Here is a 27,181-nt window from a genome sequence, read left to right as displayed (position 1 = left end):
TGCTAGTAATGTAACCAAGTCCTTGAAAAGTGGGCTGCTTATCTAAAGCAAACACTGGCATTAGTGAGACAACTGTAATACAGTCCATATCTTTAGAACAATCTCTCGCTAGGCTACTGTGCTGACTCTCAAGGCACTTTTACAAGGACTCAGACTTGAACATTAAAACCAAGTGCATTTCACAGATCAGAACCAAGATATGGGCAATAAACCAAGAATCACAGAGGCAGGTAAAGGGGAAGGGGAAGTTTTATTAGAAACATCAAGAAAGGGAATATCTGATTTCATCAATAGAGAACACAATATATGGCTAAATTATTGTACACTGTAATTTTCAGAGTTAAGGTGACATTTCAAAAAAACTTAATAAAGAGGTATTGGGAAGGATGTGACTATTAGAAATTGCTTTTTATTAAAAGAAAAAAAAAAAAGAAGGTTGGGTACTCATATAAACCAACCTCCTCTGCCAAAGGTTGGTTCTCAACCTGTTTATTCAATTCCAGGAGGACACTGTACATTTGTAGCACAAAATTAGATATTGTGACTCTGGTTCTCTTCTGCCATGTCGGATATAAAATATTTCATTACATTATTGGAGATTTTAGGTTTAGGAAACAAAATTATTATTATGCTTAATTACAGAAGTGGTTCATAACAAGTGGTTAACTGAATTTCCTCCAGTTCTGGGGAAATTTAGGTTAGGCTGCGCTCTCCCTTGAGCTTGGATCAACAAACATAGTAGTCCCAAACAGAATGAAATGCAGCATGTAATCTTAATTCTCCTCAAAGTGGAGGAAATTCAGGTCATTGTTTCAGATATAAATGATTTCTATTATTAAGCACAATAATGTAATCATTGCATAATGCATCAATTGATGCACCTTTGTTGTAAAATGCTATTATGCCTGTACAGCTCTAAATTATGTTATAAAACATCTTATTTACACACCAAGCAATTTCTATTAACCATTACCTGATTGTGTTTATGTTTTATCTATATATTGTTCAACCAAAAATCCATCGCATCTTTGAACTTAAAACATATTAAGGTATGTAACAAAACTCACGAAAAGGCAAAGGTGGCTGGTTTGGGATAGACTGAAACAAAGCAATGGGGACAGCACTTCAAACCACAAGATTCTTTGGCATTTTACATTCAGGTTTCACTTGCTTCATTTTAGACCTATAATCGAGACGTTGTTCTCAGTCACTATTTGGCATCTGTTGGACCATGGAATCTGCACTGCTTTGGTAAATACAGCTGCAGTCAGAACTGGAAAAAAGTGCCGCAGAGCTGAGTTTCCAACAGTGTATCTGCGCATTCCGAAGTTGCTTTAGTACCTCTCTTCTTGTGTTCGCAGTTTTGTTCCATTGACCGTCATGCTGATAGCACCTTTTTTAGTTGCATTTGAATCTGAAGGAAATGTACTTTTGGTAAGTGCTGTGGAAGAAAAGAGGGGGGGAGAAACAATCACTTATTCGCTGAAAGACTCGACACGGGGGAGGGAGGATCTAGAAAAAACCAGCCTGTTCTAAACAGAGAGGGCCTGTCCAGTTACCCATAGAGTGGTAACACTCCATTTGGAATGATTCAGTGCACTGTAGGTGAGACTGTCTCTGAAAACTGTTTGAAAGCTTTGGTTGGTGCAAAATACAGTGGTTAGATTGTTTAGATTGTCAGGTGAACCAAAGATGGAAAACAGGTGATTTAATGCTTTTTTTCTAAGAGATAATGGTTTGTCTCTCTTTTAGATAGTTGCTCTTCCACAAACGGAAGGGCTCCTTCCACACAAGGAAGGCACTCCAATCCTGTCAAGGCTTCCACTTTTGCTGACATCCATCATCACTTCCCATGCTGTTCTGGAGGATTCCCCAACCTTTCAAAGCATATTTCTGCATGGGGGCTGCAGTGAAAATAAGGGATCGCCTCCACACCTTCTACTACTAGCAGTATCATCCTGTGAGCAGACCTCTGCATGTGAGAACTTTGGAGACAAAGCAACTGATATTGCAATTTGGAATTCAATCCTCTCCCCACAGAATTAATGGCAAACTCAAATCTTAAATTTGATTTTTAATGAGCCAGCAGTACAGGCCTGGCTTAGTTGAAGGATTAAATGTAGACCTCTTAAGCAGATTTGTGTATCTATGTGAGCCTGCTTGTGTCATCATGTCCAGCAAGAATGTTGGAGAGGCATCTAGATTGCTCCCAGCAGAAGCAAGGCAGAGGAGTGTGGTCATTGTACGGGTGGAGAACTGGCTGTGTTGCTGAGTGACTGCTTAGACTGCTCTGTGCCCTCTAGACTGTGGCCCGGGGTGGGGGTGGGGAGATGAAAGGACACAGAAATGAAGGCACTGCTACCACCAGCACCTCAAAGAAATGACATCTTCCTGCCATTGCTTCCTGCTCTGGAGAACAAGGCTCGTCACAGGAAAGCAGTGGTTCAGAGAAGTTCTTTAAATGTTAAGAGTCAGTGAGCCAGGTTACAGTTTTCACAAAATGATTTACCCTTGGGTGTAGCCTGAGCCAAGGAGAAGCTAAGAAGAGTCCCTAACTGTGGTGACATTCACTAGTTTTAACTATAACATCAAGCTTTCCGGGGACTCGTGTTGCTGTGTCTGTGGAAAACGTGAGTGCTTCAGGCTTAGACCACCTTGGCTGCTTCAAAGGGTCACTGGCACAGGAAACATTCTGCAAAATGTCCTACCAGGAATCACATTGGCTTGTCTGCAGCTATGCAAGCCCAGCCACATGTAAGGTAGTACTGAACAGTATTGGTTGTCAGTAACTGCTGACTGCTGTCCCATGTGGCGAGCCCCATAACTGTAGCCTCCCAAGGAAGAACCTTCCAGATCTGGCCTGGCTTCCCACATCCAAGCTGGCTCTTCCTGGTCAGGAAGGTATAGAAAGCACTTCTCTCTGTGGCTGAGACTTGCTTGAGCAACAACATCTACCTGAGCTAGTATGTCTTGCATTTCTGGTCTTGCTCTTTGGTTCCGACTCTTGGCTTGCTTTCCACTTCTGTTTTCTGCCCTGCCCTCTGAGACTGATTCCTCTTCCAGTCCTGGCTCCCAGTTCCCAGCTATCGACCTTCACTAGATTGCTGCCTATAGTCCAGCCCCTTGAAGGTTTTCACCTAGTTCACACAGATTCACTGATTTTTTCTCTCCAAGTGATTCTAGCTCCCCGCTCCCTCTCCTCAAGTGAGAACAGCTATAGGGCATGGGTCTTCATATTCCTATGGGATATAGGTAGGACAATGTGAAAGGAGGCTTAATTTGGGCTTTCCTAATGAGGCGTAAATTGCTACAGATTGACGGATAATTGCTCCTGAGGAGCTGGAATCCCACTTCAGCTGTGATTGGGTATTGGAAATCAGCTGCTCAGTGCCAGGGTGCGGGGAGGGAGACCAGCTATATAAATGCAATTTGATCTATTGCAGAAAGGGAGAATAAGATCCAATTCACCCTCCATGAGCCAAAAAAGTTTGCTACTTGTCAACCATGTGTCTCCTGGAAAATTCATGCAATGCATTTCAGGTAAGTCGCTTCAGCATGTGGCAGATAGGACCCAAGGAGCTAAGAGCCCTGCTGGATCAGACCAAAGGCCCATCTCAACCAGCATCCTATTCTCACAACGGCCAACCCGATGCCTGTGGGAAGCCTAGAAGGAGGGACTGAGTACAATAGCATTCTCCTCACTTGTGATTCCCAGCGGCTGGTGTTGAGAAGTATCATATCTCTGACAGTGGAAGCAGAATGTAGCCACTGATGAGTGTGCCTAATCATCTTTTAAAGCCGCCCAGCTGGGTGGTCACCACTACGTCTTGTAGAATTCTACAGACTAACTATGAACTGTGGGAAGAAGTACCGTATTTTTTGCTCTATAAGACTCACTTTTTCCCTCCTAAAAAGTAAGGGAAAATGTGTGTGCATCTTATGGAGCGAATGCAGGCTGTGCAGCTATCCCAGAAGCCAGAACAGCAAGAGGGATTGCTGCTTTCGCTGCGCAGCGATCCCTCTTGCTGTTCTGGCTTCTGAGATTCAGAATATTTTTTCCCCTTGTTTTTCTCCTCCAAAAACTAGGTGCGTCTTATAGTCTGGTGCGTCTTATGGAGCGAAAAATACAGTACTTTCCAAGTGGAGGGGAGTAGCATTGGCAGCTTGCGATATGGAGCGGGAGGTTTACAGAGAGGCCCAAATTTCACCAAGTGCACACAAGATTAACCTGGTGTACGGTACTTCCTTTCATCTATCTGGAATCTCTTCCCATTCACTTTCACTGGATGGACCCAGTATTACACGTGAGAGAGGGGGAAATCTCTTCTGTCTATTTACCTTCTCCACACTAAGCATAATTTTATACTCCTCTATCCTTATATAGACACCCCTTTACTTGGCTTTTTTCTTCATAGGCGAGCTGCTTTTCCGTGCTAATCTGCCACATGTTCACAGACATGTATTACCTGTTCATTTCTTATCACGTTAACTGGGAAAACACACAGTGGACAAGCCACACATAATGCTATGTAAGGTATGAAAGAACTAATTCTTGAAGACCAACTGGGCTTGGATCTGTCAAGAGTTGCAAAAAGCACTGTTGTGTTCTGACTGAATAGGAAGCAAAGTTTTTTCTGGATAGCTCAGCTGGCTAGAGCAGAGCTTTTCAAACTGTGTGTTGCAACATATTAGTATGTCGACTGCAGTGTGTAGGTGTGTCACGTGAATGCTCCCCACTCTCCTCCTGGGGCTGGAAAGGGGTTATCTTAACCTCCAGTTTGCTACTAAAACGTGACATTACTGTGTCACGAAATGATGCAAGTCTAAAAAAGTGTGACACCAACACGAAAAGTTTGGAAAGCTCTGGGCTAGAGCGTGGTGCTGATAATGCCAAGGTTGCAAAAGCCTGATCCCCATATGGGACAGCTGCCTATTCCTGTATTGCAGTCGGTTGGACTAGATGATCCTCAGGATCCCTTCCAACTCTACAATTCTGTGATTCTACGAAATGTTGCTAAACATAGTCACAATGGATTTCCTAGGATCCTACTTTCGCATTCAAAACTCAGGTTGATGAAAGTAGAAAGAAATGCTAATTCAGAGATCCTGGTAAAACTTCCACCAATTCTCAAATTTTCATTTGCTGTCACTATGAGAGAGATGTTAAACTGTATTTTGGAATCCTTATTATCCAATTAAATAGGACCTACTGCAATGGTGTTGGCTGTCTCAGAGTAACATGTAGATAAACAATGTAATAAAAACAAGAGCAATGTCATACTGATTGCCAGAGCTTGGAGGCACGGTCATGAACTTATATGATGCTATCATTTTGTCAAGCAGCAATGAAGAATGCAAAAGCCAAGGTGACCTTGCAGCCACCTTTTTTTTTTTAATCAAATGAGAAGCTAGTTAAGATGTCTGAGCCCTGGGCCAAGGTCTGGAAGAAGAAACCCGGGGGGGGGGGGGCTTTTACAGAAATAAACTATATCCTATAAAATACACTGCATAAGGATGTTTCTCTCATCTTGCTTTTATTGTTTAGACTGATCTGTAAAATACTGAAAGCTTATCTCCCACATATGTAATGAACCAGTCAGCTGTATCTCTGCTTAAATTGTATATGTGGATGAGCCATGGATTTTTATGGCTGTTGCCTTGACAATCTGTGAAGTCTTAGCAGCCAGGTAAGAAAAATAACATTGAAAAGGGTGTCCACTAAAGAGACTGTTCAATGCTACTTCAAGTACAGTGGTACCTTGGTTGTCGAGCATCTCAGAAGCCGAATGTTTCAGTTTTCGAATGCTCAAAACCGAGAAATAAATGCTTCTGTCTTCGAACGCGCCTCAGAAGTCGAATGGCTTCTGCTGAGTTTTTTTCAATTTTCTCCATTGACTTTGCAGACCGCCCATTGTGTCTCAGTTTTCAAATGTTTCAGAAGTTGAACGGTCTTCCAGAACAGAATACGTTCAACATCTGAGGTACCACTGCACAAGCTTGTCTTATTGGAAATAATGACAGAGGTGATGGGACTGTGGTAAAATCAAAAGGAAGAATGCAGAACTGGTATAATAGATTGACCTGGGCACATGTAAGATCTCTAGTGCATCGAGAGATTTGGGAACTCTCACTTTGCAGATGGGAAAAATTGAAGTCCCCCCCCCCAATGCATAATAAAAGGTAAGAGCAACGGTCAGATTTACTACCTCTGAAAAGGGAGACTGTACTTATGGCTGTCAGCATGGATTCCTCATTCATTACACCTACCTTATTTATCTAATTCTTTCTGAACACTGTTTATGTTAATGAATTCCACAGGTTAATTCTGAACTATGTGAAGCACTTCCTTTTGTTTGTTTTAAAGCTGATGCATGCAAAACAAGTTCCTTGCGACACTTTAAAAATTAACAGATTTATTGCAGCAAAAAAGGGCCCACTTGATCAGAATTAGAAAGCATTAACTAGTTTCATCCTGGGTTGCAACTTTCCTTAGCCAGGCAAGCACAAACCACAGTTCCCAGCTTTGGTAAAATGGCAGTTTACCTTAAAGTAGGATAGGAAGAAGGGTATCAACACACCTGAGGGGAAGAGACAACAGCTCCAAAATGACTCAAACTCATAGTGCCAAACCATAGTTCAGTGTTACTGAATGCCTGAACAGTCTACAGTCTATTGGAGCTGGTAGGTAAATTGTTCTAGATTAGAAGGAGATCTGCAAGCAAAGGCAGTTCTCCACCGCCAGAAGAGAGAGCTCTGCCAGTGGCCACTTGGGACATATCACTCTGTTCCAGCTAACACCTGGAAATGAATTATCAATTAATTGCGTTGATATTTTTATATTGGTCCCTTCCCATTATGTGTTTTTCTTACTGCGAAGCTGTTTCTGGGTTTGCATATGGAGATTTTATAGAATCACTCCCTACATTTCACTCTCATCCTCATAGCTTGCCTCTACCCCTACACACCCAAAAGAGGGCATCCTGCACGTACCATCTTATCAGGAGCTCCATTCTGCCAAGGTTGGAATCAGGCCTTTAGTGTTGTGGCATCTATCGCTTTGAACTCTCTCCTATTATATATTCAATAGGTGCCTTTTTTGGGCCTGCTAAAGACATCCCTCTTTCAACAAGGCTTCTAAATAGAGATCTTTAGATATCTGTATTGGATTTGAATTTATTTTATTTTATTTTATGCATTTGCTTTTGTTAGTTTAAACTATCCCTACATATTTAGTTGTTTTAAACTGTGTTTGTGTAAGTTTTTATTACATTGCAAAAACCTTGAGGATTTCTCATGGGAAGTGATTCATAAATGAAATGCAGAAATAAACAATGTATTGTTTGATGATGGTGATGATGATAATGAACAATAATTTTATCATTTATATGCTGGCTATCTGACTGGGTTGCCCCAGCCACTCTGGGCAGCTTCCACCAAAATATTAAAATACAAAAAAACTCAAACATTGAAAAACTTCCCTGTACAGGGCTGCCTTCAGAAGTCTTCTAAAGGTTATATAGTTACTTATCTCCTTGACATCTGACGGGAGGGTGTTCCACAGGGCGGGCGCCACTACCAAGAAGGCCTTCTGCCTGGTTCCCTGTAATCTCACTTCTTACGGTGAGAGAACTGCCAGAAGGCCAGTAGTCCCACACAGAGTGCATTGCAGTAGTCCAAGCGGGAGATAACCAAGGCATATGCCACTCTGGCTAGACCAGTGTTTCCCAAACGTTTTTGGGCAACGGCACACCTGTTTACCGGAAAAAAATCTCGCGGCACACCACCATTAAAGCCCCGCCCCGTGACGTCAGCGCGCAGCGTCACGCCGGGAGGGACGCACAAAAGTGAACGTTTTTTCCCTTCCCCTTGCCGGGGTGGGAGGAGGCAGCAGAGCGAGGGACTGAGGGACGGCGGCAGCTGAGGCGGCGGCGGCTGTTGTGGTGGTGGCGGCGATAGCGGGCGGAGGAGGAGCCGTCGCCGGGAGTTGCTGCTGCTGCTGTTGCTGCCCGGACATGCCGGCCTCCTCCTCCTCCGCTGTCTCACGCTCCTCCCTTTTGCGCGCGCTGCCCCGCCGCTCGGCACCACCACCGCGGAGCCGCCCCCGGCTCGACGCGGATCCTCGCCGCCGCCGCCTCTCGCCGCCCGACTCGCCCGCCTCCCTCCCACGGCACACCAGCCGGTGTCTCACGGCACACTAGTGTGCCGCGGAACACCGGTTGGGAAACACTGGGCTAGACAGCATGAGGGCAGGTAAGGTTTCAGCCTGCGCACCAGATGGAGCTATAGACAGTCACCCTGGACAGAGAATTTGTTAGGATATTTCCGTTCCACCTTAAAAGGGAGCAGGATGTTTGTGTCACAGCCTGCGTATTTCCTGTTCACAGGATGTTTATGTTTGCTATTGCTTTCGTTTCTCTCTCTGTTGAAGACATTGACGCAGAACAGTCATGTCTTTCTTTGTTCTGATCAACGCTGAATAAAAGCTTGTAAATAATGCTCTCCTGGGTGCGACTTTTGCTGTGCATTATCTGCTGATAAGAGTGTGCATGAGCCCTGGAATGTGGCAAGGTATTTCCAGGAAACTCGTGTCGCTAATAGCTCATACTGCGTGACTACGGGAGATCGATGGATCATCCGGCAGCCGGCTTGGGGGCCATGATGGACTTTATCTCCCTGGCAGTATCCCAACAGAATTAACCTGCACCTCCATGGACATCTGTGAGTCCAAAATGGCTCCCAGGCTGCATACCTGGTCCTTCAGGGGCACAGTTACTCCATTCAGGACCAGGGAGTTCCCCATACCTGTCTACCCCGTCCCCTCAGAAACAGTACTTCTGTCTTGTCAGGCAATCCATTGACTGCTATCCATAAGTAGATGGTGACTCTGGGTTTTCTACATTAAAATTAAATATATGACTTCTATTGAAAAGGAGGGTGAGAACAGGGCAGGAGGGATCATGTGACTGGCTCTGCCCACATGGCAGTGGCATTCAGGCACATACCACAACCTCAAGATAGCCTCACAGGAAAAAGACTAGGAAGTAGTTTGTGCGTGGAGAGGCCCTGCTCTCTCCACCCTATGAGTGACCTTATAAACTAGCAAAGGGGCTGGAGACATTCCCCCTGCCTTCAGAATCTTATGTGCTGTTGGTTTCCCTCCCTTCCTCTTTCTCTTGTATTTCTTTATTCTTCCAAAGAAAATAATTTTAGAGCTACCTGTTATCAAAGTGGAAAGTTGTAGTTCAAAAGGATTGTGAGCAAAAGCTGCTAATATGAAGCACAGCTTTCATTACCAGCAGATAGCAAGTAGAATTATGAATAGTAAAGAGGCCAGATGGAATAGCAAATCCTGTTTACCTTTTTGGTAATACACGAGCCAGAAGGTACATGATAAAAATCAAAAAGCAATATACTTAAAGCATATTAAAAGGAAATCCTTTTAATGCAGTGCAGTATTAGCCTACGGAATCTGTTGCCTTGGCCTGTAGGTGGTGTGGTAAAAAAACAAAAGAGTTTAAGGAAATAATTGGGGACTAACAATTATTTTTTTTAATGTTGCTTTTCGAACTTTGTTTGCTGTAGTAACAAACAATGCTTCAGGTAGCAATGCAAAATTATGGACTTTAAGGGTTGTATCCCACTAAGTCATACTCAGAGTAGATCAAATAAAATCAATGGACCTAACTTACGGTAAGTCAACTGATTTCACTGAGTCTACTCTTGAGTATGACTTACCGTATTTTTCGCCCTATAGGACGCACTTTTCCCCCTCCAAAAATGAAGGGGAAATCTGTGTGCGCCCTATGGGGCGAATGCAGGCTTTCGCTGAAGCTTGGAGAGCGAGAGGGGTTGGTGCGCACCGACCCCTCTGGCTCTCCAGGCTTCAGGAAGCTATCAGCAAGCCTGGGGAGCCCGCGGGAGCTCCCGCGGCTGGGGGGAAAAATAATTTCTTCCCCTTTGTTTCCCCCCCCAAAAAACTAGGTGCATCCTATGGGACGGTGTGTCCTATAGGGCAAAAAATATGGTAGTCCAGGGGTGTGAAACCTGTGATCCTCCAGATGTTCTGGGGCTCCAACTGCCATCAGTCCCAACCAACAGGGCCAGTGGTCGGGGAGGATGGGAGGTATAGTGCTACAACATCTGGAGAATTACAAGTTTCCTGTTCCTTAGTCAGATATAGCCTAATGGCAGGAGTCACCTAACAAGCCCTGTCAGTAGAAGCCCTGTACAAGAAATTGCACTTGAGCCAACAGGCTTTCCATCTTCTCCTCTCCCATACGCCACCTCAAATTGGCTCCGGGGGGGGACGGGACGGACGGACGGACTCTGAAGAACCTCCAGAAATGGATGAGGAGGTAAAGAGATGGAGGATTGTCCCATCTGTCATGCTACAATGGTTGCACCAGACAGAATAAACAGAAGAGAGCAACACTGAATTTCACCCAAAGTTTTTATCCTGGCTCAGTTTTTCAAACAAAGTTTTCTGTAGGTGTTTTCACAACCTTTGAAGAGAAAGAAGAAAGAAGCTTTCCTGGTGTTGATAGTAGTAGTAGTAGTAGTAGTAGTAGTAGTAGTAGTAGTAGTAGTAATAATAATATACCACGCTTCATCTGAAGACCTCAGGGCAGTTCACAAGATAAAAATACAGGATAAAAGCACAAAATAGATAGCGAAAACAAAAACTAAACAATACCACCACCACCACCCAAACACACTTAAAAGACTGTAGAATATTAATCAGCCAAAGGCCTGGTTGAAGAACATTTCTGCCTAGTGCCTGGGGAGAGCATTCCCACAACTGGAAAGCCATTGCAGAAAAGGCCTGTTCTTGTGTTGCCACCCTGCGAACGTCTTGAATAGGCACCAGAAGAAGGGCCTCAGATGATGATTGCAGAGTCCAGGTCAGTTTACATGGGGAAAGGTGGTTTAACAAAGGCTGATTTCAATGTCAGCTCTGCCCCCCTCCTTTTCGCAAGTGTGGCTGGCTTAGCACTTGTGTCTGAACAACAGGGCTGTTTTGCCTACACAAACCATGATTGCTAACCAAATGGAAGTCATGTTAAGGATCCTTGGTTTGGACATAACACTAAGCTAGCCATTTTGTGGACTGTCTTCTGGCTCACCAATGTGTTGTGTACCAGTATAGAGATCATGCACAGTACGGCTTAACAATCCACATTTCTGGCTTAGCATTACATCCAAACATGGCCAATGCATGCAGAGTACTTTGAACTGCAGTGGTACCCCGCAAGACGAATGCCTCGCAAGACGGAAAACCCGCAAGACGAAAGGGTTTTCTGTTTTGGAGGCGCTTCGCAAGACGAATTTCCCTATGGGCTTGCTTCGCAAGACGAAAGCCCATAGGGAAATCTCCGGGGACCTCTTTTAAATGCTGGTGGTGGGGAGCAAAGCCTTTCCCCCCCTCCGGCCTTCAGAAGAGGTCCAGGAAGGCCGGCGGGGGCCGAAAGGCTTTGCTCCCCACCGCCAGCATTTTAAAAGCAGTCCGGCATAGCAGGGAAGCGCTTCCCGCTATCGCGGACGGCTTTTGAAGGCAGGCGGGGGGGGCAAAGACTTTCGCCCCCCGCCGGCCTTCAGAAGAGGTCCAGGACCTCTTCCGAAGGCTGGCGGGGGGCGAACGTCTTTGCTCCCCCCTGCCTGCCTTGCCGGGAGAGCGGAGAAAGGCAGCACCTTTCTCCGCTGTTCCCGACGGCTTTTGAAGGCAGGCGGGGGGGGGGAAGACTTTCGCCCCCCGCCCGCCTTCAGAAGAGGTCCAGGACCTCTTCCGAAGGCTGGCGGGGGGCGAACGTCTTTGCTCCCCCCTGCCTGCCTTCCCGGGAGACAGCAGAGAAGCAGCCCCCTGCGACCCTCCCCCGGCTGGAGAGGTGATGCACGCCTATGGCAGGAGCCTCCATAGGCGCGGGTCACCTCTCCAGCTGGGAGAGCGCGCGGGGGGCTAAAGCAGCCCCCTGCGACCCTCCCCCGGCTGGAGAGGTGATGCGCGCCTATGGCAGGAGCCTCTATAGCCGCGTGTCACCTCTCCAGCCGGGAGAGCGCGCGCAGGGCTAAAGCAGCTCCCTGCGACCCTCCCCAGGCTGGAGAGGTGACGCGCGCCTATGGCAGGAGCCTCCATAGGCGCTCGTCACCTCTCCAGCTGGGAGAGGGCGCGCGGGGCTAAAGCAGCCCCCTGCAACCCTCTCCTGGCTGGAGAGGTGACACGCGCCCATGGCAGGAGCCCGCCAGCATTTTAAAATCTCCCCGGGACAGCAGAGACTTCTCTTCTGTCCCGGGGAGATTTTAAAATGCTGGGGGTCGGCAGCGAAGCATTCGCTCCCGACCCCCAGCATTTTAAAATCTCCCCGGGACAGCAGAGACTTCGCTCCCGCTCGCCAGCATTTTAAAATCGCCCCGGGACAGCAGGGGCTTTTAAAATGCTGGCGGTCGGCAGCAAAGCCCTCCTGTCCCCGGAGCTTGCGGGGCGGGAGGTGGGAAGAAGGGCTTTTCTTCCCACCACCAGCCTTCAGAACAGCCTTCTGAAGGCTGGGGGTGGGAAGAAAAGCCCTTGTCCCTCCCCCCAGCCTTCAGAAGAGGTCGGGGGACAGACTGTCCCCGGACCTGGTCTGAAGGCGGTTTCCCTAGGAACGCATTAATTGATTTTCAATGCATTCCTATGGGAAACCGTGCATCGCAAGACGAAAAAACCGCAAGACGAAGAGACTTGCAGAACGAATTAATTTCGTCTTGCGAGGCACCACTGTACTAACAAAATGTGTTGTGCATCAGCAAAGCCAAGGTTAACCGAGGACTGTGATCAGTAACAGGAGACTAGAAAGCCTTGCTGCCCTTGTCTTTCTTTAAAAAGGCTGCAGATTTTGAAGGTCCCGGCTCAACAAGCTTTAGAAATAAAATGGCTTCTGGGAAAAGATTTGTCAATACACAGAAAGGATAAAAACTGTGCAAACAGGAAAAGGATACATTTACAACACTAATGCAAAGCATCTGCAGTTGCTAATCATTTTGTAATCTAAAACTGGAGAAAAGTATGGTGGTCTTAAAAATAGTGTCTTGGGATTAATGGTGAGATAACAGCCAGTGGCTGATTAGTTTTTTTTTAATTAAAAAAAGACTTAGTTGAGTGGCAGCTGATAATACAGCTGGCTTTATGAAGTACGTCTCTAATGAGCACCTTCTTGCCCAAACTATGCTGTCAAATAAACCTCTTCCTTTCTACAAAACAGTTTAGTCAGACTAGCTCCCACAATAACGTTTTAAATAGATGGTTATGAAAATAGAAAAGTATACTACAAGTAACTATAGAGATTAAAAACTGGCATACAATGATAGGCAAGAAGTAAAAACAAAAACCAGGGGAATTTAATTGGTTTTCATTTCACTGCCAATAGAAACTTAATTTAAAACGGAACAATGAATTTTAGCAAAAATTCTGCAGATTAAACGTGTCCCCCCCATGGAAGTAGGTGTTTTGGTTTTGGAACTGTTTTTCAGAAGCCGAACATGCTCTGTTTTGAGTCCCCCTGTGTTTCCTGTTGCACTGCTAATTTGCGTCCCCCCCCCATTGTAATTCAAACCCTCCATATCCGACTGCAGTGTTCTGAGGTGATATTTGGAGCTTAGATTTGGTGCTTTTGTTTTCGCTATTTATTTTGCGTTTTTTGTTTTGAGGCTTTTTCAGTTAATTTGTTTTTGTGACTGTGTAGATCCCAGTTCAACTACTGATTGATTGATTGATTGATTGTGTGACTGCGGAAATGGATAAAAGCCCCCCATCCAAACAATTACTATCATCAGTGCAGGTAAGAATTTTTTTTAATTTTTAATCATCTACAATACTATTTTATTTATTTTATAGTACAGTACATTGATTATTGCTTTAATTTTATGGATCAATGGTCATGTTAGATAGTAAAATTCATGTTAAATTGCTGTTTTAAGGGTTGTTTTTAAAAGTCTGGAACGGATTAATCCGTTTTGCATTACCTTCTATGGGAAAGCATGCCTTGGTTTTGGAACGCTTTGGATTTGGAACAGACTTCCGGAACATATTAAGTTTGAGAACCAAGGTAGCACTGTATTGCAATTTTAGAAAGGTTAATTCTTAACCCTGAAGTTTTTATGAACAGTCATAACACAATATGCATGCAGGGGTAAAGATGATCAAAGTTCAGCTGAGAATTTCAACTTTGAATACATTTGAGCATAAAACAGTCACAAATTACAGGCTGTGTTCACATGCAACACTGAACCATGGTTTGGCACTACAGGAGAAAGGCTGACGGAATGTCAGGCTCATGTACAGTGGTGCCCCGCAAGACGAATGCCTCGCAAGACGGAAAACTCGCTAGACGAAAGACGAAGAGAATGTCTTGCGAGTTCCTGCTGGTTTTCCCCCCTCCCCCTCCCCTTTTCTAAGCCGCTAAGCCGCTTATCAGCTGATCCGATCAGCAGATAAGCCGCTAAAAGCTGCTAATAGCGCTAATCTGTCAATGGGCTTGCTTCGCAAGACGAAAAAACCGCTAGACGAAGAGAATCACAGAACGGATTCTTTTCGTCTTGCGAGGCACCACTGTACCACTTACTCTCTCACATACTGTTGACCAGGACTTTGAACTTTGTTTAGCAATAAGCTTTCTTTCCCATTCAGGAATAAAAAGTAATAGCAATGCCATGCTGGATCCAACCAAAGGTCCACCTGGCTCAGCATTCAAATGTTGTATTTCCACCCTCTGTATCCACTCGTCAGATTTGCTACCTCTGAAAAGAGAGGCTGTACTTATGGCTGTGTAAAGGTTTCGTGTGTTTGTATACGGGGAAAGGCACTCGTGAACAGAATCTATATTTCTGCTTAATAAAAAGACATTTGCAAAACAAAATGATGGTTTTGCCTCACTGCATGGCATTCTGGGGAACCGGGGAAAGACTAGAGGTGCAATTCCATGTAAAGGTTGCTACACTGACTCCCTCTTGAATCCTTGCAGATGCAGCAGCTGAGAAGGCAATGCCATCTATTCTATTTGTAGACCACACAAAAATAAGATTGTTGTGCTTAGTACTAATACTAATCAAGAATAAATCATAGCTATGCAAGACCTTTAATTAGCCAAATACTGACCAACTAAACAAAGAAATTGAGTGCATGAAAAAAGAATGCTCCAATTGTCCCAATAATAAAAATGGGGTGGGGGAGGCGAGATATCTGCCAATCTACTAAAAGAGGTCACCTGAACAGTCTTATGGAGATTCCTGATGAGTGATCAATACTTACATCCTGAATTGGAAAGCATGGAGCTGGACATAAAGCTGGTGTTAGTTCGCCAGTTGGAAGATGTACTCTGTATAGCAGAAATGTCAGCAATTGTTTTCTTATCCTGCGAAAGGGGATGAAATTCCTGCTATGAAAGAGCTGGTTTTGATGTATTTCCTTTTTATCTTTAAGATTAAAAGCAGCCTAGAGCCAGGGTTATATAATGTGGCAGAATTCTTTTAAACTGATAAAATCTGGTTTCACTGTTCAGAATGTAAATCTAGTAGTTAGCATTAAATCTGATTTCCTCCCAGATTCTGCGTCACTGTCAACACTTAGAATTCTGGGAGAGGTCACCCTCTGTATGTGCGACTGTGAGTTCTGCGCATTCTTGCTGCAACCTGTGGAATAAACGGGAATCTCACTCTTGTCGTCCCGTCCCGTCCCGTCCCCCCCCCCCCCCGATCTTAAACGTGCAAAGCAGCACATGGTGATGAATGGGGCAGCCCTAGAAAGCACAGAGACACACATACAAGGATGGGTGTTTTTTTAACAGTAACATAAAGAATACAAAAGTAGACCCTTTCAGTTCAGTTCTGGCGTTAGGGCAGATAAGGTGATCAAGAGAAGTTAGCAATGAAAAGCTATTTTCTGCCCTATTTCAAGCAAGTGTGTGAAATAAACATGTACATCTGAATCATTTTGTCCTATTGGCAAACAAATGAGAGAAAAGTAAACCATCAAGAAGAGTGGATGGTCCTGTGGCATTCCAGATCCTACTGGACTACAACTCACATCATCCCTGAACATTGGCCATGCTAGCTGGGGTTGATAAATATTGGGAGCCCAACACTATCCAGAGTACCAAAGGTTCCCAAACCATGGTTTAGTTCCTCTTGTGTTCATGAAAGTCTAAACAAAAATGAAAATCTGTTCTGTACTCAGCACTGAACTGGGTTCTTAATATTCAGTATAGATCAAGTCATAATGTTTAGTCTAAACAGAGAGAAGGAATAGATTATTAGTGATGATGGTACCATACTCTGATTGGGCAAACTCCTTCAAACTTGGCACTACTTGTACTGAGGCTGTTATCACCTCCACCATTTCCAGCTAGAGATTGTGATGTATCTAAGTGTCCGCAATCTCTGGCTGAAAAAGGGCAGCAGCCTGCACGCCCCAGAATCTGGGTTGGTAGCACTATCAGCACCTGTGATCTCAGGGAGCAGAAGGCCATTAGAGTCTGACCATGCCTGCAATTTGCAGTCTGAGATCCTAGGTGCTGCCAACACCCATGACCTCAGATTGCAAGGCAGCTCTGCAGAACCACCACTGGGGCCTTCTGGACTGTGCTCGTCTACTGCAGCCTGAGATTATGGCTGCTGCCAGCACTGTCTGCACCCGTGTTCTGAGACTGCCCAGGGGCTCCTTCTTCCTGAAATGTTCAGGACTGCTTGCATTTTTACACATAGCTCCTAGGTAGCCCAAATTGTCGCAACCCATGATCTTGAGTTGCTACTGGCACATCCTAAGGTGGAGAAGAACACTTGAAAACTCATTTCTCAACTCTTCAGCTTATACAGCAACCAAGTGATTTTTAGTAGGGTTCCTATATTGAGCTTTTTTTCTTTTTTTTAGGAAGACCCCAAAATTGTTGAGCTTTTCTTTTTAAGGAGGCCGCCGAAATTGTTGAGCTTTTTTTGGACAAAACCCAAAAACGTGATTTTGACTCGCCTAAGATCCAAGAAACACCCCCCCCACTCCGATGTCAGTATTGCCTTTGAAATCCCGGTAATGTCTGGGAATATCCGGACGTATGGCAGCCCTATTTTTACCCATCTCTAAGTATGATGGGGTGGAGGGAGAGGCTGGAGTGTCTGCCCTGCCAGCAAGGGCTTTTTAGTTTACAACATCACAGAGATTTAAAGAACTAATAATACAACATGGAGGACATATTATTTCTCATAAGGCAGTAGGTTTATGACTTTCAGAAGAATATCCTTCACAAGAGTTTATTTGTGCTGCATGACATATTATTTCCTTTTTTTACGCTTAGACAAACGTGTGGAGGGAGCTCCATACTCAGGCTAAATCAGGTTATAGAATGCCTGGGACCCACAAACGAGGGACGACAATCTCCTTTTTTACCCAATTTTAGAGTTTTCCTTGGTGAGTGATGGAGACAGAGTGCTGGTGTTTAGGAGACTACTTTGACCTAGCAAGCCGTATTGTATGTATTTATATTCTTCAAGTGAATAGAATTGGCACTTTGCTGTAAGTGATTATGGGCTATCAAGAGCTCTAGTCATTAGTGTGTATTTCTCTAGTAGCTTCACATACAAAGGAAGGCTTAAAGAAAGTGGTGGTAAACTTACTCTGAAATCTTCAAGTCTGCGCTTTGAATCTTCCAGATGCTGATGTAAGGAGCCCATAATTTCCTTGTATTTACTATATCGGTCTTCAATATTGTCTGTCTGATTGTAAGAATCCTGAAATAAAAGAGAACTTTTTAATATGGGCAAAATATGGTTATCTGTTATTTAAAAAGACAAAATGACCAGCGCAGCCCATGGCCAAGGTTGATGGGAGATATAGTCCAATTATATCTGGCACACAGCATGCTGACTACCCCAGCTCTACTGGAGGGCCTGTGGCTTCAGTAGGATTTGTAAGAGATGGCCCTCTGGCCTTGAAACTTCTATGCTGCATAGCAGCAAGCACAACACTGCTACTATTTAAAAGGACAATTGCTTCTTATCTTGAACTTTCGCTCTCTGGTTCTGCAATGGGGCAGTCTTCAGTTCTTGGGTCACAGGCAATGCCCTGGCAAAATGCAAGGGGGTGAGGTGTACAGACTAGATTGCTGACCCATAGGAATTTTCTCTGGGCAAAAATGAGAGTTGGCAGTGAGTATCTATGGACTAGTGGACACGGGTGGCGCTGTGGGTTAAACCACAGAGCCTAGGACTTGCCAATCAGAAGGTCAGCAGTTCGAATCCCCGCGACGGGGTGAGTTCCCGTTGCTCGATCCCTGCTCCTGCCAACCTAGCAGGTCAAAAGCACATCTGGCGGGAAGGTAAATGGCGTTTCCGTGTGCTGCTCTGGTTTGCCAGAAGCGGCTTAGTCATGCTGGCCACATGACCCGGAAGCTGAATGCCGGCTCCCTCGGCCAATAAAGCAAGATGAGCACCGCAACCCCAGAGTCAGGCACGACTGGACCTACTGGTCAGGGGTCCCTTTACCTTTACCTATCTATGGACCAGTGCTCTGGCCTCCCAGAGGTGATTGTGCTTAATCAACCCAACACTGGAATCACCAGAGAATGTTAAACAGAGAAAGCCGTTCTGCTCTGATTTGCTGTCAGTTTCATAGAATACTCTTATTCCCTGCTTGTTTTGTCAACATTTGGGCAATGTAATACATTGAAGACCTCTGATTCTACTTTCTAAGGCAGATGTGGGGAACCTTTGGCAACTCCAAAAGTTGCAGAGTATCAATCCCAGCAAGCACGGCCAATGGCCAGAGATGATGGGAGTTGAATTCCAGTGACATCTGCAGGGCCAACGGTTCCCCACACCTTGCATTTCTTTGAAATGTTTCGGTCTTCAGCAGAGCAATTAAGCACCTGTTTGAAATGACATTTTAAAAAATCAATCTGTATTTAGTGAACTAATTTGTTCTAGTGGTACTTCTGAATTGCTTAAGTACACTGATAGTTTAGAGCCTTGTGACCTATGTCATGTGTGAAACACAGTGCTAATTAACAAAAGCAAACAATGGAATAGTGGTGCTCTGGTATTTTGCATGCTAAATATCTGGCATGAATTTTGTCCCCACCATGGAATGGTGTATTTACCCAATGTAATGAACAAAGCTTAGTATTCAAACACCTTTCCTATTGATTTTGCAGTTTTTGCAGGCTTATCAATAGGTAACGCCAGCTGTGAAACCACAAGCATCCAGTGTGTCATCATTTGGGAAGCAGTGCTTGGAGACTGAATGCCATCATGTCCAAACAAAATCTACCTCTTTTCAAATATTAACACAACTAAGAGCTGGTGCCACACTAATTTTTTTTAAAAAAATCAGCTTATTGAAACACTGTGAACAGATCAAAAACTCTGGCAAAGAAAAGACATAATCCTCAGCTATTTAATTTGAGTAAACTTTAAATTGCTGTACCGTTATCAGGTAGTTCTGTATTATGAACTGGGATTCAAGCCAGGGCAGAGGACTGTACTTGGGAAGGATTTCTTTGATTTGGATAAAGTGATGGGGGCAGAAAGGGAATTTGTTTACAGCAGGGCTGGAGAACATTTGGCCCCATGGATGTTGTTGGACACTCTAGTCAACATGACCAATGATCAGGAATGATGAGAGCTGTGGTCTAACATCTGGAGGGTCACAGGTTAACCTCCCCTGGTTCACAGAGCAAGCCATTCAGGTTTACCTACACTTCAAAATCTAATGAAATGTCAATAAAATAAAGGGCTAAAAAGCAATACTATTTATTGATGCATTTCAACCATTCATCTACTGTTTAACAGCACGGTTTCTAAGCGGTGTACAATGAAGTTACAACACAGATAAAATCCGTTAATGTTAACCATACGAGTAGAAAAACTAATTTAAAATGCCCAAATGCCTGCTGAAATAAAGACGTCTTCACCAAGCTGGGAAGCTTCCACAGAATTGGGCCCACAATATCACACACACAGCTCCTGGTGGTTAAGACCTGGGCATCTGAGCCATGGAGGGCCACTAAAAGTCACTCCCCTAAGTATTTCATTGATCAAGCAGGCGCATAAGGATGCAGCCCTTAAGGTATCCTAGAGTTGTTAAGTTGTAACTTATGAACCTTGACTTGGCCTGGCACTGCAGTATATGGAAAACCAATACAATGCAAGCTTTTAAGCACAGTAGTTATGAGCAGGCTGCAGTCTATTCCCATCAACCATCTAAGCTACAGCATTTTACACCAGCTGGAGCTTTCAGACCAGGACCAGGGTAGCTCCACATACAGTCCGTTGTCAAAGCAGACTTTGCCCCCAGCGCAATATATTTCCCACTGGCGCAGGGGAATACCGAACAGTTTCTAACAAAAAAGAGATGGTAAAACTTTCTCACTCCAAAATCTCTGAAATCTTCTAAAAGATTCAGTTTCTCAGGAACAGACTCCAGATGATCCAAAGCCACTCGAGTACTCTGAAGAACAGAAGAAAAGATATATCTATATAACTTGGTCATATTTATTTACTACATTTATAATTATTCAAAAGCACCGTATCCAGGAAGTACCTATATGAATAAACCAGCATTGAAATTCATAGGACGTTGGATGTTGTCAACAGTCCAGGAAGCAGATGGGGAGCGATCACACAAAGTATGAATGTAAATAAGGTAGGAGAGAGCTGAAAGAAGGAAGAACTATTGGAAGCAGATCCTTAGCGCTGAAGGGCCCCTTGCTTTGGAAATTTTTGGGTAGTCGCTATGCATGTGCTTCACTGTTAGCTATTCCACTCGTGGAAATATTGTTCTTACAGTAACTGTGAATCACTTACCCCAAGTACCACCAGCACACAGCCAAATCAGACTGCTCATCTTGTGGTTCCCCAAGCAACTCTTTTGCTCCCTAGGCTGCTGCTGCTGCTTTTCAGCCCTGTTTTCCTGCTCCTCCTCCTTTGCCCACACAGTCTTTCCCCTCTTTGATCTACAATTGGCTGTGGCCACCCTCAGGATTTTGTCTGTGAATGTCTTTGATACCAGACAGATCAAATGCAGAGAGAATGATCATCAACATGGGTCGCAACAGCCATAGGATTATATACTGTGCAGCGCTTAAGAGATTCTTTAAGAAAAGAATTAATTGGTTTATAAATCATTTTAAATATAAATAAATAAATAAATAAATGGCAGTGGGGACACGGAGGACAGCAAGGGAAATGGCATCAAAACAATGTGAACATGTTAGCAGCCAGTGTCAAAAATAGATGGAGGGACTGCCGTCGGATACTCATGAAAAGATGCAGGAATTTGAGATCCCGTGAATGTTTTAAACGATTATCTATCATCATCACCCTTTTTCAGCATATACAAGGTGGCAGACACAAAATCAAAATAGCACAATACAATTTTAAAAATACTGATAGCGGGTATCTCATTTCTAGATTACCAAAAAGGAAGATGCTTTACAGAATTCTGTGTTACCCTACTTCATTCAGCAACTGATTGATAAATTGTTGCTGGATTGTTGAAAACTAAAACTTTCCCTAGATACACTAATTCCAGTGGTTAGGTTGTGGAACGATGGGTTTGCAGTTCAGGTAAAATATTGTTCTGTCTCAGCAGTATGCATCAAGTCCTGCAGCATAGTTCTCTACCTGCCATACAAAAACACCTTATTAAAAGCTCAGGCCCTTGTGACTTCAAACCAAGGTGCTGTAACAGTCCAAATTGCTCAAGCTAAGATAGTTGTGACTTAAATAGTTTTTTGCTCATAATAATTAAAACAAATTGTTGCAGTGAGTATGCTGTGAAAGGCAAACCCACGTAACTAACATTACCTAACAAATGTCCATCATTTGCAATTTTATAGTATTTAAAAACCCCAACCTAAGAAACAGAAATGCATATATCACCAGCAAACCAATATTTGATATTTATTTCTCATTAACGGCAGCCTTTTTTTGTGGAAATATTTACAACCATTCCAAAACACAGTGAGCTATTCACAACAGTATGATCTATATGTTTAAGTCTGGAACATACTTAAATATTGGTTTATGTCTTTGGTTTATGTTTTTGGCTCTGGAGGCTCATTGCATCTTTTGAAATGTTGACATTTCCATGGTATCTATGAAGTCACCATGCTGGAAAGTTTTGTTTCTCAATCAGTAATTTTTTGCATTTAACTTTCAATTTGTTGATTTCCTTCCTGTATATTGGGGTCAGTGGGTATCAGTTCTGTTGCAAAGCTTTTTCCACATTCACCAACACACACACACACACACACACACACACACACACACACACACCTTTTCTTTCAAAACCCAAAGACATTGCCTTTGCTTTGAGTGCTTTTCCTCATTTCTGCTGTGGGGGAGATTCTGTTGTATGACACCTCTGCCTCTTTGTTTTTTCCTTTCTTCTCCCTTACTACGCCATCAGATTTCCCTTGCTGCAAGTGCATGGAAACAAAATCCTTCTGATCTGTGCAGCTACCGAAAACAAAGTTTTTCAGTTTGCTTTTCTCTGACTCCCTCCATTTCTCAGCTGGGATATCAGTTCATGCTCTTCTCTAGCCAACTAGAGTTTGCTTTGGCTTTTCTCATAAACCCCCAGCCCTCCACCATGTAGGGTAACTTGTTAATCCTTTGAATCTAAGTCATCCTTGGGGCAACACTGGGACTTGGATGCAGGGATGTGGCATTATACATCTGGTTTGCTGAGATGGATCTGAACACTTGCAGCCCACTCCCCACCCCAAAAAAAGCTCAATGAAAAAGGAATGTCTGCTCCTTGCCACTTCCGAAGCCACATTAACAAATTAAGTCACAGGATGGAACACGCACAGAACATGATGCACAGAACCAAGTTCCAACAAGAAGAGGGGTGCGAAAGCATTGACCTAAAAAACAAACCAGATAATCCAAAATAAACTCAGTGCAAACAGCTGATAAGTTCTTCCAGGGAAGACACGGGAACACAGGAAGCTGCTTTGTACAGTCAGACCATTGGTCTATCTAGCTCACTGCTGTCTACACTGGCTGGCAGTGGCTCTCCAGGGTTTCAGGCAGGAGTCTCTCCCAGCCCAAGCCGGGGATGCTGCAGACCTTCTGCATACAAGGCAGAGGTGCTCTGTGTGGCGATCACCTGGACGTTTGACGGTCTAGTGACCCTGTGCCACCACTGTAATCTTTGCTGCCACCAACCCATTTCTCAAGCGTACACACGGAGTCCAGTCATTTGTTAACATTAACAAATAATCAAGTTTATTTTATAGGCATCAACAAGCTTATGGTTTCAGTTAATTTCTCTTGCCAGTTTCTTAATCTTAGTTCCTTAACTGTCCTATTCGTTCCTAACAACTGGAAACTGATTATCCCAACTAACTATCTGACTCCACCTAACAGTTCCTCTCGCAACACAACTCAACCAACCCACAGACTTAACCTCCCTCTTCTTTCTCCAACTCCCAACCCTCAACTGACTTCCGCACAACTCTGCCTCTCACTCTAACTCCTCCCCTCTGTTTCCACTGGCCAATCACTTCACAGTCATTTAACCCGTACCTTATGACCCACCTAGGAGGCAAACGCCACACTCTGTCACAGAGCTACGGCTCGGACATGCACCCTATCACTTTCAAAACAGCTTTACCCAGGCTTTCTCAACCTCGGCCCTCTAGATGTTTTGAGACTACAATTCCCATCATCCCTGACCACTGGTCCTGCTAAATAGGGATCATGGGAGTTGTAGGCCAAAAACATCTGGAGGGCCAAGGTTGAGGAAGCCTGGCTTTACCTGTTATCAGTGTAGCCTACCACCAAACCAAGTAAAACATAACTATGAAAAGGGCAAGCACAGAAATTGTTGTTGACAAAAATAATGAGTGGCATTCAATTACATTTTATATTATATTTTTTATTTTACTTATAAATATATTATTGTTGTTGTTATTGTTATTAGACTATGTTAGGTCCATTAACTGCAATAGGTCTACTCTGTGCAAAACCTGTTTAAAGACCAACCAATCTTTTCAAGCAAAAATGAAGCAGCGGTAATAAGTAGTTGTTGACTACATAAAAAGACTGAAGTATCACATATTGATCTGATCAATATACATACTTGGAGATTTACAGTTCTACTATGAATCTCTAGGTCTATCAAAAGTATATTCAAATTTTTTAAAAAATCTGGCCACAACTTGTAATATACTAGTTGAATATCTTGCAATGATCAACTAAGAGCTCTCTCCTAAGGCCCTTCCTTAACTTTTCTTTCCAAAGCTAAAAAAAAAACTGCTCGGAGGTGTCTGTCCATGTCTCTCCCTCATTAAATTGCCCACCACTGTGCCTCTCCCACAAAGAAGCTGCACTCATTCATATTGCATGCTTCATTTATAGTGGCCTTATGTTCATCAAAGCCTTGATTTTCCACTCCATTAATTTATGATGAGTTGCATGGTTTGCTACTTCTTCCCAGAGCCATTTGTAGCCCTGGTCTTCGTAAGGGCTCGAAAAGGTTGAGGGGTATCTGAAAAGAGACAGCAGATTCTCAGCAAGCTTCTCACTGCAGCTTTAAATGATGGGAAAGTTAACTGTGTGAAACAGAACAACCAACCCAAATGCTCAGCAGTCATCTTGGAGGGGACAATATGCTTCAGGGACATTCTGCCACATGAAAGAAACTCAGGAGCTACCAACTTTGAACAGAATCACTCCCCCTTAAATGTTGTTCCTCTCCCCTTAGTCAGAGACACATTAAGGGTTTACATTATGAAAGTTGGCAAGTAACCGAATCCATCGAAACGTTCTGGTTAAGATTTTCTGTTCCCAAAGAGGCTACTTAAGCAAACTTAGCAACTGAGGTGGGAACCTGTGCTTGTGTTGCAGTCAATGGGGAAATTCAGACCTGACACTTGAACTGCCCTACATAGTCCACAATTCCTGGGTTTTCAAAACTTTTTAAAGCATTATATATATAATTGGGAACTTTCGTGGCAGGAGGATTTAAGCCGGCTGAAAAGCGAGAACAGTGATCTTTGCTATGCGATCCCAGCAGCTGAAATGTAGTGCGCAGACTCGCATTAACTATGACAGCGCCAGCCACAACACTGGCATGTCTTTCTCTACGGACAAAAGCATGCATGTGAGTCCAAACTTCAGCTTAGCAGGTAACTGGAAGACAGCATGGTAATTTCTGAAGGAGGCTGCAGGAGTAGAATTCCTGTCTCATTATGAAGGACACAAATACAACCGTGTCCGGAAACAAATCTGCAAAAAAGTGAGTTTTGCTTGCTGTGAAGAAGAAAATAAGGACCGAAGGGCAAAGGTGCACGTTAAAAGAAGGAAAAAGTCATGTTTTTAGCTGACCCGCGGAAGTGGTGCAACAATAATTTAGTGGCACATACAGCAACCTCCTTAATATGGATTAAGTGACATATTTGTATCATTAATGACAGCACTCTTCTCTATTAAAAGAGATAGGTTTAGCCATGCAGAACAAAGTGCTAAAAAGGATGGGGGGAACACCTGACACAGAGGGCAATTAAGTACCGCTAATTATTTCCCAGAAACTGCAAAGGATGTGCCATAATGCATACAACTAATCCTGAAGAGAGCAATCATGTCTGTCTGCTCATTATTTAACAGGAAACAAAGGGCACTGATACAGCACACTGATGAAGCTGATAAGTGGCAACGGTTCCAGTTGTACCAATAGAAGCAGCATTGGTGGTAATTTAGTTAAAAGCACCCTGCTCCATCATGGCAGTGAATGCTATTAATCTTCCCTTGTTTTCTTAACATAAAAGATTATTTACTTTCTAAGAGGTGTTCTATGTTCTCGGACAGAATGATAAAACAAATTACTCATTTTCCATGACTTCATATAAACACTTTGATGTTTCAAGAGCATGTGAACAGTTAATCCTCCTTATATTGATGCATTTGCAGTGATAGGCAGCTCTGGGCTGTTGTCCCCCAGGGACAGGTCTAAATCAAAGTCAGAAGCTGCATTTTATTTTTAGTCTTGAAACCACAGTGATATTTGATATTTGATAAACACAAATATAAAACAAGCTGGGCTTTGTCTATGTTGTTCATAAGGCTCGGTTTTATATTTAATGCATAGTAAGTGTGCAGACAACAAACAAGAGCCTCCAATCTCCTGAGCTGGTTAAATACAAGTGATCATCTGTAGGCTGTGAGTATTTTTAAAAAGTAGAGAAGGTTTGGAGGCCAACTAAGAAATCCCCAGGGTATAATCCATAAGAAGTGTGCCCATAATTTAAAGCAACAGTAATGCACTGGAACAGGCAGTTACTTACAGCTTGAATAAGATGTAATGTTAAAGGTGACCCAAAAAGGTTTTGTGTTTTTTTTTTGAAGCAACTGCTAGGTTATACATCAAGAACTGTGTGATATATGTAAAACGTCTACACTCAGGCCCAAATGAATTCATTAAAAGTTCCTGCCAGAATCTACTAAATATACTGGGCCTCAGGGAGAGAAAGTAGCCTTCTTCACAAAGTTATTTTCATACCCAAACGCTAGAGATGGAAGAGTAGTCTAATTATATAAATTACATTTCTACCCCACCTTTCCCCCATGACGGAATTCAAGATGTCATACACAGGGTTCCCCTGGATTCTTCCATCCAAGTACAGACTGGGACCCAGTCCTGGTTAGATGCAGAAGATCCATCTAATCAGTATTCCAAGAGTTGCCAAACAGACGCCCCTGGGAAATGTGCAAGTTGGGCTGGGCAGGGGAAAGTTTTCAGGGCACCACACCTCCACCAGCCTCAGGATATATATTTGCACAGTCCGTACTAGTACCTCTTGTTCAGGGAAGCGTCAGAGAAGTAAGGGAGGAGGGCCAAGGGACATGCAGGGCAGACAGAATGAAGTATCCCTCTCTCTGAAGCTACCCATCAACGCCCAGAAGCAGCTTAGGCTGTGGAAGGTTTGGATGGGCAAAGTACAGTGGTACCTTGGTTCCCAAACTTAATCTGTTTCAGAAGTCCATTCCAAAACCAAAGCATTCCAAAACCAAGGCACGCTTTCCCATAGAAAGTAATACAAAATAGATTAATCTGCTCCAGACTTTTAAAAAAACACCCTAAAACAGCAATTCAACATGAATTGTACTATCTAACGAGACCATTGATCCATAAAATGAAAGCAATAAACAATGTACT

General features: G+C 43.7%; 1 protein-coding gene across 5 annotated transcripts in view; it reads right to left on the bottom strand.

The window, feature by feature from the left end:
• Positions 1-382: 382 nt before the first annotated feature.
• The window catches only part of CEP128 (centrosomal protein 128), a 185,316-nt gene continuing 158,517 nt past the window's right edge, over positions 383-27,181 (bottom strand). For 4 of the 5 annotated variants that reach the window (XM_082232528.1, XM_082232526.1, XM_082232524.1 and 1 more), the window contains 4 exons: positions 20,387-20,464; positions 17,635-17,748; positions 15,281-15,383; positions 383-1,441 (listed from right to left, as the gene is read on the bottom strand). In XM_082232528.1, coding sequence (XP_082088654.1) covers positions 1,335-1,441; positions 15,281-15,383; positions 17,635-17,748; positions 20,387-20,464 — 402 coding nt within the window. In that variant the 3' untranslated portion in view covers positions 383-1,334. The remainder of the gene's footprint in view (positions 1,442-15,280; positions 15,384-17,634; positions 17,749-20,386; positions 20,465-27,181) is intronic. The other variant, XM_082232527.1, reaches the window with a different exon arrangement.

This window comes from Podarcis vaucheri (genome assembly GCF_965113315.1).
Source record: "Podarcis vaucheri genome assembly, chromosome: 1".
NCBI lineage: Eukaryota > Metazoa > Chordata > Lepidosauria > Squamata > Lacertidae > Podarcis > Podarcis vaucheri.
This window is presented reverse-complemented; position numbering and strand designations above follow the sequence as displayed.